Source organism: Ascidia mentula, chromosome 3, assembly GCF_947561715.1.
Source record: "Ascidia mentula chromosome 3, kaAscMent1.1, whole genome shotgun sequence".
Taxonomy (NCBI): Eukaryota; Metazoa; Chordata; class Ascidiacea; order Phlebobranchia; family Ascidiidae; genus Ascidia; species Ascidia mentula.
In genome coordinates, this window is record NC_138568.1 from 1,280,139 (window position 1) to 1,295,242 (window position 15,104).

General features: G+C 37.9%; 4 protein-coding genes across 5 annotated transcripts; 2 read left to right on the forward strand and 2 right to left on the reverse strand.

The window, feature by feature from the left end:
* Positions 1 to 756: 756 nt before the first annotated feature.
* On the reverse strand, positions 757 to 6,412 carry LOC145894858 (uncharacterized). The gene is made up of 9 exons (XM_082983522.1): positions 6,337 to 6,412; positions 5,731 to 5,961; positions 5,114 to 5,262; positions 4,377 to 4,491; positions 3,957 to 4,085; positions 3,356 to 3,429; positions 2,480 to 2,678; positions 2,281 to 2,308; positions 757 to 1,602 (listed from the first exon to the last, which is right to left on the reverse strand). The coding sequence occupies exons 1-9, from the start codon at positions 6,377 to 6,379 to the stop codon at positions 1,377 to 1,379; spliced, it is 1,194 nt and encodes a 397-aa protein (XP_082839648.1). The 5' UTR covers positions 6,380 to 6,412; the 3' UTR covers positions 757 to 1,376.
* A 936-nt stretch (positions 6,413 to 7,348) lies between these two features.
* On the forward strand, positions 7,349 to 10,449 carry LOC145894359 (85/88 kDa calcium-independent phospholipase A2-like). The gene is made up of 3 exons (XM_082982919.1): positions 7,349 to 9,428; positions 9,578 to 9,712; positions 9,965 to 10,449. The coding sequence occupies exons 1-3, from the start codon at positions 7,435 to 7,437 to the stop codon at positions 10,155 to 10,157; spliced, it is 2,322 nt and encodes a 773-aa protein (XP_082839045.1). The 5' UTR covers positions 7,349 to 7,434; the 3' UTR covers positions 10,158 to 10,449.
* Positions 10,450 to 12,002: 1,553 nt separating this feature from the next.
* LOC145894221 (small ribosomal subunit protein uS12) lies at positions 12,003 to 13,924 on the forward strand. The gene is made up of 4 exons (XM_082982731.1): positions 12,003 to 12,037; positions 12,264 to 12,423; positions 13,481 to 13,601; positions 13,734 to 13,924. Exons 1-4 carry the CDS (start codon positions 12,034 to 12,036, stop codon positions 13,878 to 13,880), a joined length of 432 nt encoding a protein of 143 aa, XP_082838857.1. The 5' UTR covers positions 12,003 to 12,033; the 3' UTR covers positions 13,881 to 13,924.
* Positions 13,925 to 13,953: 29 nt separating this feature from the next.
* On the reverse strand, positions 13,954 to 14,946 carry LOC145894222 (EF-hand calcium-binding domain-containing protein 10-like). Of its 2 annotated transcripts, none has more exons than XM_082982732.1 (4): positions 14,763 to 14,946; positions 14,402 to 14,566; positions 14,255 to 14,345; positions 13,954 to 14,189 (listed from the first exon to the last, which is right to left on the reverse strand). In XM_082982732.1, the coding sequence occupies exons 1-4, from the start codon at positions 14,884 to 14,886 to the stop codon at positions 14,147 to 14,149; spliced, it is 423 nt and encodes a 140-aa protein (XP_082838858.1). In that variant the 5' UTR covers positions 14,887 to 14,946; the 3' UTR covers positions 13,954 to 14,146. The 2 variants fall into 2 exon arrangements, with proteins under 2 accessions (XP_082838858.1, XP_082838859.1); XM_082982733.1 differs by having other exon boundaries at positions 14,251 to 14,345.
* Between the last annotated feature and the right edge of the window lie 158 nt (positions 14,947 to 15,104).

A 15,104-nucleotide genomic window follows, 5' to 3' on the forward strand; every position in this document is an offset into this window, starting at 1 on the left:
AAATAATCTGTGAAGAGACAAATCAGCGCCAAACTTGGATATAATTTGCTTCCCATAGCTAAAGTCTGGCCGCAAGTACTTGATTCAATTACTTTCTAAATATATATTTGTGAAATGTGAAATAAAAAATTCCAATTGTTTAATCAGCTTGAATCAAACATAAACCTCACCCACCTGCCAAGTAACCTTGTGACGTGCGAGCAAAAATAAGCAACAAAAACCAACCAAACATTTCAATAATTTCCGATGCTTCAACCTGGCGACTATACGTTTGAAGGAGCAACATAAGCGATCTGCTGTATACCGGAAAAACCTGGCTCACGCAAGATTATATTTACATACATTGCATGTTTGTTTCATTTCAACGCAAATCTTGTTGCGTCAGACCTCTGTATAAAGAGCAATATGCATCTAAGACTGTATAATGTACGGCTAGTTGTATGGCAGAAGCCTATTTCAGTCTTAATTCAAATGACCGTTGGCCGTTTTGTATGTTTTTTACATTTTTATTTGACTTCTATGCGTTTGTACATACCGTTCTACTTGCATCAGCACTACACAACTTGTTTTGTAGCCAAACTTTTAGTTGCAGTGGAAGAGTGAAAAATTCGATCTTACAACTTTCGTTCTTCGAGCTTTTTCCATCAAAATCCTATGGGTTAGATTTCTTATGTTTGAAGCCGTGTCAAACCTACACTCACAACCGATTCAAAGCCGTTTTAAAGGATCGGTTTATGAGTTTCGAAGAACAACAAATACAGTTTATATTTTTTCATTCTTTACAGAAAGTGCAAGAATGTTTGCACTTGCAATGAGTGCATGGGGGGGTTGCGAGCCATGGCAAAACCAATACAACATTACACAATAGAAATCACAAAACGCATAGAAATCGTAAATACAAAAGCAAAAGATCGCGCATACTGCAGTTGTGGTAACTGATGACGAGCGGTTTGTCAAATAACATTCGGTCCAGAAGAAAACAAAGCAATCGCGCGACCAAAACAGCAATTTACCAAGGATTATGGCCACGTTGTTTATACCATTTGCAACAAACAGGCCAGCCCGCATTTAAATAAGAACTTGTAAACTTTACAGCCAAACTTTATGTGTTCGAACAGCGTACTGTCAACCTGCAGCATACAAAGATATACACGGAAGATGCTTTCTGCTGATATCGTCCATATGTCACAGGGCATGTTGATAGTTTTGTGAATGTGCAAGAGTTGTATCGGTCAGCGTTTCATGTGATTTCAGGTCATTTTGAAGTCATTGGTGAAAAGAAACTCGTACATTATTAATACGGTGAAAGTGAACAAGTAGATTTTCCCATAAAACAACTCCGTCCATATCAACATATACCACTGTCATCCTCCTCGTTACTGGACAAGGGAAGTCCCCGGAATATCCTCTCTCACTCCTTCAAAGTCCACATCTTCCATGGATGCTCTTGTCTCCACCAATTCAATGGGTCTCCTCCAACCATCGGCAGGACGCTGGTCTCCGGAAGCGGAGGAGCTTGCTGTGGAGTTCCTCCCATCATCCGCGTCATCCACTATCAGCATGTGACGTATGCCGCTTCGTGACGGAAGAAATACGTCATCACTGCGATATGACGAGCAGATATCAGTGATAGAATCTTGCCGTGTATGAATGTTTATATATAGTATGACATTTAAATTCATTGTAACGGTGTAATGAACGCTTTGTCTTCTTTTAATTTTGTTTTTGTCAAACCTATGTAGTATTATATGCGCAAAGTGCCACAAAAATCAATGAGAGCTGCAGACAGGTGTACACGCACTGTTTCGACATGTAAGGTCTCATCAGTGCAGCGGTTTACTGTGCCACATGGCTAGCTGGTAGTGGCAATCTGTGTGTCGCTAGCAGCCTGAATATAGTGCCACAGTCACCAGCTGCACTGATGAGCCCTTACAGGTCGGAACAGTGTGTACAACCGTCTGCAGCTCTATTTAAAGTGTTTTGAAGAAACCACAGATATAATCGCAGTCTGTCTTTCGACTTGTGATCATGATCCACCAAACTGCAGTGTATTTTGCACATCTGTATTTATGCAAAAGTGCATGGTTTGCAAAGTAGGATTTCTCAGTTACCAACAAGATTTATTCCAAGCTACAAAGTCCATCCCGTGGGCGTGGACCACACCCCCCTCTACTGGGAACAACTAAATGAGTAAAAGGGAATTACCAGGACAACAATAGGCAAAGTCTCACCAGACTACTATATATAATTATGCTAGAAAAGAAAAGAAATGTGACATACTTGCTTTCACTGCCTCCTCGCTTTGCTCCTGCAAAAAGAAATTTTGATTAGGTCTGCGAAAATCCTACGTTGATAAGGCTTCCGCCGTTTGAATTAGGTTAAACTAATACACAGGATCCATAAATGTGATACTTTTCGCTTAAAAATATTTTAATGTTTATCTAAAGGCCATCCCAAATAAAGGCCTGCTCATTCTCACTTCTGCATTTTTTTACTCCGCACGCAATCCCGACGACGATAAGAGTTAACAACAGCACACAGCCCACAGCCACCCCAGCAGTGACCGCCGCTGGCGATTGAAATTGGGATTCTGCAAAGATCACAATCCTCTCAGTCACTTGCTGGTCACCAGAGTGACTTAACACGATTGTGTAGTTGCCCGCGTCCGTACTTTGAAACTGCAAAAAGGAAATAAACGAATGGAATCATTGACAGTTTTGACGTATATTAAATATAGGCTATGCTGAATATGTTAAAATTTTTTGAAAAATGATGCCTTTGTCAACAGGAGTGGTTGTATTGTAATTGTTGCCTTATTCCAGCGGTACCCTGAGTGGGCACTGTAGGGCAGTATTTTTCAACCTATTTGAGCCACGAAACATTTTTTTATTAAAATAATCTTGCGGAACACCACACTGTTGGAAATACTGCTGCATTATACTTAACCAACAACAGGCTCGCGCAATTACATTCTTATTATTACAAAACGAGTCTTATTGTTACACAACATTAAATGAAGCAATTTACGATGGAACATTCAAACTGGTGATATTGGATGATTACTTTCATAAAGCTATTTAAGCCCTTCGTGATAAACAAGTGATTTCCGACCCGTGTTCCAAGGAACATCAGTGAAACAACCGCATGAAGACAAGAAAAACATTTCGATTTGCTTAAAGTTTCGTTTTTTTTACATAACCTTGCTGGGTTCCATAGACAAAACAAATATAGTAAACATTGCAATGTGATCCATTGCAATTCACGAAGCATTTATATCCAGTGATATTTTAACTGCCAGGGCGAATCCGAAAGGAAAGCTCTTATCCTGTGCCTGGTAAGATTGTTGTTTACTTACGTTCTTAAAGGGAAGGATGATGAACTGCACGTGCTTCTTGTGGTGCGTCACAAAAAAATTCTTCACTTCCTTATCTGAAAACATGACGTAATCGTTTCGTCAAATAAAAATGGCTGCATTCATACATTCCTATGTCACGTGGTTGCCTCCAAATCATTTTCGAATGTAAATGATTATAATTTACTCGAAACTGAAACTTTGTTTGATAATATTTAGGCTGGTAAAACAGTGCAAAGATAATATATATTTGTTTTTGATTTGAACTAAAATATTGAAAATGATTGTAGTACAGCAATCGAAATGTCTGTATCATGACATTCTCGACTATTGCATTGACTATTTTGTATGTGTTGAAGACTTACAAAACCGTCAGTTATGTTCCTAAACTAAAATAGTTTAAAAAATGTAATTAAATTAACGTATTTATAAAAATGAAAATTTCATATTGAACGTATTACAGGAAATCCATTTGATACGAAAATGGTTAAAATTGGGTACCGGTAACAAAGTCTATGCGGACCGTCACCGGTTCGGTTGGCTGTTGGGAAACATTATAACAAGTTTGGAAGCAAATGCTTCGTCACCGCAAACAACGCCATACCTCCTTTGAATATCCGCACGTCTGAATCCTGCAGATTTCCTAGTTTGGAGTGAACAGGAAGCTCCAATATATCCGTGCTTCCTATTTTGAATGAGTAGCTGTGATGGATTTTGCCGAAACCTGAATCATCTGAAAGAACGACCCCGTGAGAAATAGTTTGCTTATAATAAGCACATGTATTTTGCAGATGATTCGTGAAACAGAAGCTACATAAATAAATTGTATTTTTGAATCAATATTATTGCAAAATTACCACTGATTCAACAGACTAGTTTTGTTGCTTTTATGAAATGGTGTGCCTTACAGAACGAAAACTCGCATTTTTTTACAATTTACCTGTAAAAGTTAAACGCAAAGAAACGAAGTAAACGTGAACCAATTCAACAGGACTCACATACTGTACGTTTAAAAAAAACTTACATTGCAACTTTAGTATCTTCCATGCAGTAGCCACAGATGATTTTTTTGACACATACTCGCATCTAACCGGAATTCCATCTTGTCTCCATGATAAGGTGGCGTTGGTCCAAGCAAGCTGGTGACGAATGAAGTATAAAGTCAATGTGTTTGATCAATCCCGCAGAAAGTATAAGATATCAGATCTATCTCTGGGGTTGTGTTTGTGTGTGTCTGTTTTCGTTTGTGTGAGTCTGTTTTGTTTGTGTGTATCTGTGTTTATGTGTGTCTGTTTTGTTTGTGTGTGTCTGTGTTTGTGTGCGTGTGTCTGTGTTTTGTGTGTGTCTGTTTTCGTTTGTGTGTGTCTGTTTTGTTTTCGTGTGTCTGTTTTCGTTTGTATGTGTCTGTGTTTGTGTGTGTCTGTGTGTGTGTGTGTGTGTCTGTTTTCGTTTGTATGTGTGTGTCTGTTTTCGTTTGTGTATGTCTGTTTTGTTTGTGTGTGTCTGTTTTGTTTGTGTGAGTCTGTGTTTGTGTGTGTCTGTTTTGTTTGTATGTGTCTGTTTTATTTGTGTGTTTCTGTTTTGTTTGTGTGTGTATGTTTTGTTTGTGTGTGTCTGTTTTTTTTTGTGTGTGTGTCGGTTTTCGTTAGTGTGTGTCTGTTTTGTTTGTATGTGTCTGTTTTCGTTTGTGTGTGTCTGTGTGTTATCAAAGCCTGCAAACTTTGTTTACAAACACTCGTCACAACAGCAGTAGCTTCATACCAGTGGACGTTGAACTTTCAGGTGGCCAAGATGCAGCACGACCTCGCTGTACTTTCTCGGGTCGGCGTTAGGGCAGAGAAACACCGTTGCAACTCCGGTTTTCAATGACAACGATTGTTCTTTTATGCTTGCCACGTTCACAAACAACCCTGCAAGGCACCGTTGTTTTTAGTGGAAAAGTGATAACAATAAAAAAAACGCTGAACAGTCGACGTAAATATGTGGAGTGCTTGCTGTCCGTTGGTTAATTCAAAGACCCAACTATAGATTAGAGTATTAGACGTCAAAATCCACGAAAATACTTCCACAAGCAACGTTTCAGCAAGGTCACTGTCACGTAACCTGAAGTCCTGCAGCCTTTTTTTAGTCCAGAAACCTTTTTTTAGTTTTAAATCCCCTTGATAGAACGCAACAGTGGGTGTGACGTCAGCCATTATTGTGTGACAACGTGAACTTGAATGTAACAATCACATCACAAACAGCGATCGACAGGCCTTTTTATTGGAGTGCTTGTAAGTTTGTACAACAGCAGTAAATCTGCAACTTATTTTCATATACAAGAAAATTTTAAATATGGATCCATATTCAGCAAAACAAATTATATTTTCGCATCTTACCCTTCCAACAAGCAACTGAATCGACACTCCATTTTCCAGTTGCTTGGCAATGCGCGTAGATTGGGGTCACGCTCGGCTGCGTATAATTACTTCCTTCTGTATGGAAAAGTAACCCCGATGTACATCTGATTTCCACTGTGCTGCTGTTTACCTCTTTGACCAGGGTGAAATCGCCCAGTTGGCTCGTGTTGAACGGTGGACACGCACTGGCCACGCTCACCAATATTAACACTGAATACAAACATACATTACGTCTTGTAACTTTGCTTTGTTGTGGAACGGTAACTGTTTTGTACTGTAAGTGAAAACGTTGCATTACCACCATAAACTCATTGCAACACTTTAGTGTATATGCCCTTCACAAGGTCAAACGAACCTTTAATTAATTCGTATACAGCAAGGCTGGGCAACCTTTTTTAATCACGGGCCATAAATTATAATAAAAATCGCCCAGCAGACTGTAACATTGCCCATGTCTGCTATAAAGGTACAAGCAATAACCAAAACAGATTGTCCAGACGCACAACCTCGGTGGAAATTATGCGATAATTTGAAGATTATTCCATATTACACAAAGTTTTTCTTGAGATGTTTCAATAAACTTACAACATGTCCAAATTCCGATGACAAGAAATGAACTCTTCCACATTGTTGGATTAATATTTTTGTTAGCACAATGTATAAACCTATAACATATATACAAACACATTTTGATTGTCATTTCCTTACTGCATATAGGATATTTTCTATAAGGTCCTTCTTTTCCACTGGCACAAAATTTCTGCCTCTAAAAAAGATACAAAGCCTGCTGTATCGCACAAGGTCACTGCGAGGTAGGCTGCAACATAGCAACAATCTTTGTTGGTCACCAATTACTGTCCATCGACAGTTGGAACGATGAAAAGCGTTTGTGTCATCGCATCTGCCAGCCGCAGCCTAAACACTTCGCTCTACTGCTGGACGGAGTGAATTTGTTCATAACACGAGGCCGGAACTTGCGTAGAGGATGCGTTCTTTTTGTAGTAGACGCAAAACCATTCGTGAGTTGACGGAGTTCGTAAAATTCATAGCCACATTTGTTTGCATGCAGGGTTTAAAAAATATTATTTCGAGCTTATGTTTAATAAAATTGACAATCTACCAGGTTTTCATGCGTGTTTTGGTTTTAAAACAACTGGGTTTTGGCGTTATAACTAAAACAAGATCTCACGCTTTCTCAAAATCGTTCGCAAAAATCGCAAAATAATTATATTTTTTAATAAAAGCCTCTGGAATGAAATAAAGGAAACAAACCTTCTGTATTCTCGATTGCGGTAAATTTCTTACAAATATGCAAGTTTTAAAGGAAAACCAATCATAACATTTCAAAAAAATGATTGTTGGAAAAAAAATGCTTGAACTAACGGTAAATAATGACCCTGTTTGTTTGTCTGTTTTGTTTTTTGATATTTCTGTGTGCATAGGTTTTAATCGGTCCATTGGTTAATCGGTTCAGCTTAGTAGTTTTGGGATAAGTGAAAAAAGCAAAAGTGCGCACTAATGATGCTTGACATGATGCGACAAAAACGGCAAAGGCTGAATTCAATCACGTGTTGTGTGTGCACTTTGAACACTCTGATTAACGCTCAACAAACAAACAGGCTGAGGAATTTGGCTAACTTAAAGAAGGTCTGGTATTCTGCCTTGTAAAAGGTTATAATTGCCATGAATCAGCTGGCAAGTTTATTTGACCGTGTTTCACAAGTGGTGACTGATCCTTTTGCCGTTAAAGAGACGAATGGAAGCGAACATTTACGATCCAATCTCGTCCAAACGTCCCAGTATGTGGCGCTTCACAGGATAAACGGATACTTTGACGTTATCCTGATCAACCCAAACACATCTTCCCAAATTTTCCGCCTATGTCATTTACCAGCCAGCAGAGAAAAAGAGGCCAGGCAGTTTTTTGTCAGTGTAGCTGAAAATATTTCTGTACTTTGCAAAAGCACTAAGGAGTGTTATAAAGCAAGCACACTTCAGACTATTTGCAACACATTAAGAACTCGCAATGTCTGGTCCCCTGCGCATATTGCCGTGGATGCAGGTTTAACTGGTGTATATCAGAAATACGGACCTCTGACGGAGTGGTTGGATAGTCAGGCTTGTGAAAATCACTTCACGCCACTACACCTTGCATGTCAACTAAAAAATAAGGTAATAGCAAAAGAGTTGGTTAGTGCAGGAGTCTCCTTGCAAAAATGTGATGATAATGGAAATACTGCAATTCACATAAGTGTGAACAATGGTGAAAAACAAATTTTGGAGGTTCTTTGTAAGAATGCAACTATGACAGCAATTAATATTTTGAATGGTGATGGTGAATCTGCTTTACACATTGCCTGCAAACAAAACAGATTTGAAGCTTGTAAAATTTTACTCAAGTATGGAGCTGATCCTATGGTCCCAGGCATAATCGGTTTTCCCATACATTATGCTCTTAAACATGGGTCATCAAAGTCGTTACAGGCCTTACTGGAGAAATACCCAGAGCAGGTCACTCAGCAGTGTCAAAAGCACGGAGGATTGCCATTGCATTGGTGTAAAACTCAAGAGGATGTTAATCTCCTGCTGAAGTTTAAATCACCAACAGATGTTCCAAGCAGGCAGTCCCATTTTCCTCTGCATGTTATGGTTTTGAGGAGTCGTTTGGAAGCAGCGGTTGCAATGATTTTAGGCAATGCAGATGTTAACAGCAGAGGTAAAAATGGAAATACAGCTTTGCATCTTGCAATTATCCATGATTATGTCATGTTGGTAAAAATGTTGCTTTTGTTTGGTGCTGACCATTCACTAAGAAATGACTTCGGTGAAACTCCAGGCCTTCTTGCTGTGAGAAGCAACAAACCAAACAAAGAGGCAATTGTCGAGATGCTTTCCTGTATTGGTGCACTTTCATTAGGTTCTCCAGTCCGTTCTGTAACTTTAAATAATGTTTCTTCCAACAACTCGATATCATTTAAGGGTGGAGAAAGAGTTTTATGTCTTGATGGTGGAGGTGTTAAAGGTTTGGTCTTGACTCAATTGTTAATGGCTGTTGAAAAAGCAGCAGGTAAGAAAACAAGGGATCTCTTTGACTGGATTGCAGGAACAAGTACAGGAGGTATTTTAGCTGTTGCATTGGCCCAAGGCCGCAGTGCAGTAGAAGCACAAAGGCTTTATTTTCGATTCAAAGACAAAGTGTTTACTGGGTCTCGACCATACAACACCAAACCGCTTGAGGAGTTTTTAAAGGAGGAATTTGGTGAGGACACAACACTTGACAGTCTGGGAAACGGAAAACCCAAAATTCTGATCACAGCAACACTGGCTGATCGCAAACCTGTAAAACTGCACCTGTTTAGAAATTATGAAACAAAAGTTCCAGAAGATAAAGTCCCCCATATTTCGAAGAAAGTTAGCAAGTCGGATCTGAAAAAACTTTTGAAAACACAAACATCTGATTGCTTCCAATTATTGTGGAAAGTGGGTAGAAGTAGTGGTGCCGCTCCTACATATTTTCGTCCAATGGATAAGTTCCTTGATGGTGGGTTGTTGTCAAATAATCCCACTTTGGATGCTTTAACTGAAATTCATCGGTACAACAAAGAAAGAGGCCAAAAGATGAATTTGCAAACAGTGGTATCTTTGGGGACTGGACAACTACCTACCTCATTGGCAAGGTGATTAAAAGCCCTCAAATATATACGTTTTTGTACTAAATTTTTTGTGGTTAAAACTTGATTTTGCCTTTGTTTTTAATCACTTCAAATCCTGTGTGCATGCAGGGTTGATTTTTGTGTACACATAAACAGTGTTGTTCTCTTTTTAGGTCGGTTGACATAATATGGCCGAGTAATCCCTTAGCTCTTGTCAACACAGCATTGGCTGGGATAGAACTGACTCAAATGATGGTTGATGTGGCTTGTGAAACAAATGGGCATGTTGTTGATCGTGCAAGAGCATGGTAAGTGTGTTTTTTTGCATATTTGGGGGATAATGTACACACTATTTTAAGTGCAAAAAATGTACTACCTTAGAAAACCAAACATTCTTTGAGAAATGTGGCTAAAAACATAATAAAAAAGATTTGGCCAGATAACTGTTATTCCTTTATGCTGTTTATAATACATTAAAGATTTGCCAAGCTTTGTGTATGTAAGTGTTCATGTTACAATTGTATCCAGTAAACAATTTATTTAATTGCTATTTCTCTTAGGTGCGAAAGCCTGGATGTCAACTTTGTTCGTCTAAATCCATCGCTTCCTGATGAAGTTTATCTTGATGAGGCAGATGACACAAAACTGCTGAATGCTATGTGGGAAACCCAGCTGTACATTCATTCAAATAAAGACCTAATTACTGCCATGGCACAAAGCTTGGCAGACAACAAAGTTAATTTTTCGGTCTGAATTGGCATATAATTTTGTTGTGTAATATCTACTTTCTTAGACTTTCATTACATTGTTAGAAGTTGGAGTAATGAATTCTATAACTATAAAATCTTGTAACCTATTTGAAAAATAAAATGTATTTTGGTCACCAAAATGCATCACAAATACTGCTCAAAATGCCATTTATGCTTGTGTTCAAGAGAACAATGGTTTGTGATTGGGCTTTTGCCATGAAAACAACATAGTATTTTAACTTGATCAGTGGTCTGCTTGTAGTAACTTCTGGAGAAGACAAATGTTGTAGAGCCATGCTTCTTATTTGCAAATATTTTATTGTCAGACTGTTTTTATGTTTTCTTTATTTAATTATACTTTTTTTGAAATTTTATCACAAGGATAATTACTGTGCATTGATTTTCACCCAAATGTCAACAAAGATATTTTTTTGTACTACTATACACCGAGTTGCTGATTCTCACATTTATTTTGCTGAATCATTTATGTTTTCACTGCTATTTCTAATGCCGATTCTCACATTTACTTGTACTGTGGTTCCAAGTTTCACGCATGTCTATACATAATATGTTATATAATACAGCATTGTTTGACGCTTTAACTGCCTTTGCAGGTCATCCGCATGAAACCGTGTAGCTCAATGAACACGGGTAGTGACCCGGAATCACGAGTTTGAATCTTACCGGTGACTTATGTGCCCCTATTTGTTACCTGCTTCAAATACCATCCACTGCTTCGAAATTAGCCGATATTTTTGCCAGATATAAGAGCCTGTCATCACAGGCGAACGTGACAAATGTCAAAAGAGATAGATGAGTTTGTGACATTCAACTGGAAAATGTTCAAAATTATCGGTGATATCGATGATTACGCACAGGTCATCTAGCAGCAAATGATGTTGAAATGATGATAGACTTTGCCAAAAGCGCCGTAGACTCAATAAAGAGGTGTGCTGTAACCTACATAATTCTCATTACATCACAGTCAATGTAAGAATACTTCTGTAGGTTTGTGCGTTCAACAAAACAAAGCGATACGTACTTTATGATCATGTGTGTTGCATACAAATAAAAATATAGGCCCACCCGTGAATGACAAAATAAATACATTCCAAACATATAGGCCTAGGTGCAATACGGTTGCTTGAAAGCTCCCCTCGTCTAGTTATAGACCAATCTTAACATCACATGAATACGCACGGTTAGTTTTGCAAAGTCAGGCATTTTTGACAAGTTGACTTAGTGTCGTGACATTTATGATGACAAGCCAATGCGACAACAAAAGTCGGAAGGATACATCAACACGTTCAACGTGGTGTATTGCGACTGCGCTTATGTCTAAACGCTTAAAAACACAGACAATATCCAGGCCTATAATGCTAGCAATTGATAAAGTTAAAAGTGATTTGATTTAACTGCTGGCTTTTAAGTAAATCGACTTTTTGGTCCTATGTGTGAGCTGTATCGCCAGAAAACGATCTTGGCTGCATCGATATCCTGGCTTTATTAAATACTTACACAGGCTACCACCGCTTTACTTTAACAGTATTAAGATGGGATTTCAACTTGGCTTGTGATTTTAGAATGCTCAACCTCGGCAAGACGAAATGTTGGTTAAATGCAATTGCTACTATATTAACAGTGCATTATTAATATTGCAGGCGTAAGGATGTGTCAATTGCATAAAGTTATCCAATAAGCGACAAAAAACCAATGTACCTTATTGCTTATTAGTCCGCTATTTAAGCAAGCCACGGATTATTATTAAATTGGTTTTGCTCCCCTGCAAATATTAAAAAATTCGGTGTAATGACGTAATAATTTGCTAGCTGCGGCGAAATGGCGTGGATTTCGTTCTTTTCGCAAAACCATCGAGGACCATGGGTAAGTTATTTAAGAGCTAAATACAACCTATTTTCTAGCATATACATCCTTATTCATAGCACATAGTATCTGTTAATTTTGAATTCTTTGAATCTAATTCATAAAATCCTGTCGTACTTGGCCTACGTTGAAAAAGAATAAAGAGTGAAATTAAGCAAGAGAAAAAAAAAACTTTTTTACTCCACACAAACACGGTAAAATTATGAACAACACTATTTCTTTTCAGGTAAGCCGAGCGGTTTAAGGTGTGCTCGTAAGTTAAGGAACAGAAGAAGAGATCAAAAATGGCATGACAAGGATTACAAAAAGTCCCATCTGGGAACAGCGTTGAAGGCTAATCCATTTGGTGGAGCCTCCCATGCCAAGGGAATTGTCCTTGAGAAAATGTAAGTTACATGTTTTTTAGTAGTTTGAAGTGATGAATTTGCCTCTATGCACATGTGCGCAGAGGATATATGTATATATAGAAAAATACTTGCCATATTCGTGTGAAAAATTTAGCTAATGCATGAAAATTGAAAAACATTCTAATATTTTTGGAGTTTTTTTGCCAAGCATATTAGTTTTTGCTTTGCAATGTGTTGTGGTTACTTGTAGCAAAATTAAAATGGTATTTTAACATATACTTACCTACTATTTTTTGTATAGGTGCTGTTGTGGCATTAGTTTGGAATTTTTGTCATACATATACTCGCCAAAAATGCAAAGCAAATTTTATACATATGAATGCCGGAATAGTTCGCAAATTAGGTATCCTGGATAAAATATCCCATTGTTGTAAAATGATGAGATTGAAAATTAAGTGTCCTGCATGGAGGGCGTTTTTAATTGATTGCACTTTGGAACATCATATATCCTAGGTTACCAAGATGCATTAGCTAGTGAAGTTTACATGGATTATCAGTAAAATTTATCTGTGTGGAGTGTCTGTACATGGCATTTGGGTTGGAAGTGTAGGATAATATTAAAGTGTATACTAAACTTACTATAATCCTTCGAACCAGATAACAAATCCTGGAGATCCAATTTTTCTGATGTATTATAATAAAGCTTCCATGGTCAAGTTCAGATGATTATGACATTTTATGATAATTTTTTCTGATGCCATAATAAACAATACCCATCATGTTGTGGCAGCCAGCACCACATTTTCTGCCTGTAAGTGTGGCATAACTTATTTTGCCTTGTATGTATTTCATTCAGCGACCATATGTGTACTCTATTGTTTTTGCCAACAGGCCAGAAATATTGTGAAACAAAGCTATAGTGACACCCCTGTGATTTAAAACAACAATTAAAACATAATAAACAGAACACACTAATTCGGACTGTGGGTTAAGAAACACTAGTCAGGAACAGGCTTTTAAAGAGTATCTTGCAACAGTATAGCACCTGTATTTTGCTCTTTTGACTTTAAACTGTATCATGTATTCTATTTTGCAGTGGTGTCGAGGCCAAACAGCCCAACTCTGCCATCAGAAAATGTGTAAGAGTTCAACTGATTAAAAATGGAAAGAAAATTACAGCTTTCGTCCCCAATGATGGTTGTTTGAACTATATTGAGGTATAAGGTTTAAAACTATGGTAGTAATTTTGTGTTGTTTCGCATATGCATATTTTCAATAGGATTTTCAAATATTTTTTGAACTAAAACAATTGATTACAGTTTTATAAATTTGGCAAAACATTTTTGTAGGAAAACGATGAGGTTTTGGTTGCTGGATTTGGACGTAGTGGCCACGCTGTGGGAGATATTCCTGGCGTACGTTTCAAAATTGTCAAAGTCGCCAATGTCTCACTTCATGCCCTCTTCTCTGGCAAAAAGGAAAGACCAAGATCGTAACTTTTTGCGAATGTGTTAACGCAAATAAAATCACACAAATAAAACTCTCTGTGAAAAAAGTCAACAATACAAAGACAGTCTTTCCTGCACCCATGTTACACATTATTCCGAGTTAGAGTGAATAGAAGTAACGTAAAAAACAGAACATGGTGAAATCATTTTAGCTGCGATAAGTCGCATGTGCGTCCTAAATAAAAATATTATGACCCTACAGAACAGTTCAGTCTCGCAGTACATATTTGTGCATTCCAGTATTATTTTTGCTGTTACTGCCTAAATGTCGACGAAGCTTTCGAGAGGCCTTGCTTCCTAAAAACAGTTTTGAAATTAAAAAACTGCCCACCTTCCTAGCAAACTGGGGCCTACATACTCACGCTTCTCTTAAAAATGTATCCAGCGTTATCCTGTTGGCTTCAGAACCGGGTGGGTATTCGTCAAAGCCGGTAATGCCAATTGTTGACAGAGCTGAACAAATGGTAATGTCAAAAAATCAAACTGGTCTTACATGAAACTGGCCATACCAGCAACAAATTGTTCCCTGGAAATATAACCGTTTTTGGTTGGATCAAGCATTCCAAATATGGAATTTAGGTTGCTGTCATCAAATAAACAGGGGTAGTACATTCCACTTTGTTTAGCAATTTTCAGTTTTTCCAATTGCTGAATCAGGTAAGTCCTGGGTTCATCTGTTGGAAAACAACTCTGTCATTCAATAAAAGTCGGCATACACAAGGAAAACTTAATTTTAATTTGATTTTTCCCGTCGTGATAGCAGTGTAAACATTAGTCTATGACTTGAACAATGAAAAAACTTATTAGAACAATTAGAACTTACTAGAGCACCTGACTCTGTGAAAATAAATGAAATCACATAGTTTTTACCTGGTCGAGCATAAATTAGCATAGATGTCATGTTATCAAACATGTCCAGAATGCGGTTTTTGTCCAAGTAGGTTTTGGCATCCATCTCCCGAGGATTTTCTTTTCCATCGCTAACGGAGCCCATTATAAGTACCTTAGCAAAATTTACTGGTGGAAAGGCCTGAGTAGCAATGGAGCCGTTTAATTTTTCTGAATATTCAACCAAGGTTTGAAGCCAACTTAGACGTTTCCATTTGAAGTACATCAACAAAATTGAATTGCCAAGTGCATAGCTTCGGCTGGGTTATATGCGTGTTTATTGGCATGAAAAGCATAAAATTAAATTGGAAAGGTTAATTTGTG

Coding starts and splice junctions, on each gene's coding strand:
- LOC145894858 (XM_082983522.1), bottom strand. CDS start 6,379: ATGTGGAAGAGTTCATTTCTTGTCATCGGAATTTGGACATGTT. Junction 3,430..3,956: donor CGTGCGGATATTCAAAGGAG/GTATGGCGTTGT, acceptor TCATGTTTTCAG/ATAAGGAAGTGAAGAATTTT. Junction 2,309..2,479: donor CGGAGTAAAAAAATGCAGAA/GTGAGAATGAGC, acceptor TTCTTTTTGCAG/GAGCAAAGCGAGGAGGCAGT.
- LOC145894359 (XM_082982919.1), top strand. CDS start 7,435: ATGAATCAGCTGGCAAGTTTATTTGACCGTGTTTCACAAGTGGTGACT. Junction 9,429..9,577: donor CTACCTACCTCATTGGCAAG/GTGATTAAAAGC, acceptor TTCTCTTTTTAG/GTCGGTTGACATAATATGGC. Junction 9,713..9,964: donor GTTGATCGTGCAAGAGCATG/GTAAGTGTGTTT, acceptor TATTTCTCTTAG/GTGCGAAAGCCTGGATGTCA.
- LOC145894221 (XM_082982731.1), top strand. Junction 12,424..13,480: donor GGAATTGTCCTTGAGAAAAT/GTAAGTTACATG, acceptor TCTATTTTGCAG/TGGTGTCGAGGCCAAACAGC. Junction 13,602..13,733: donor GTTGTTTGAACTATATTGAG/GTATAAGGTTTA, acceptor ACATTTTTGTAG/GAAAACGATGAGGTTTTGGT.
- LOC145894222 (XM_082982732.1), bottom strand. CDS start 14,886: ATGGGCTCCGTTAGCGATGGAAAAGAAAATCCTCGGGAGATGGATGCC. Junction 14,567..14,762: donor GCTAATTTATGCTCGACCAG/GTAAAAACTATG, acceptor GTTTTCCAACAG/ATGAACCCAGGACTTACCTG. Junction 14,346..14,401: donor CAGGGAACAATTTGTTGCTG/GTATGGCCAGTT, acceptor CCATTTGTTCAG/CTCTGTCAACAATTGGCATT.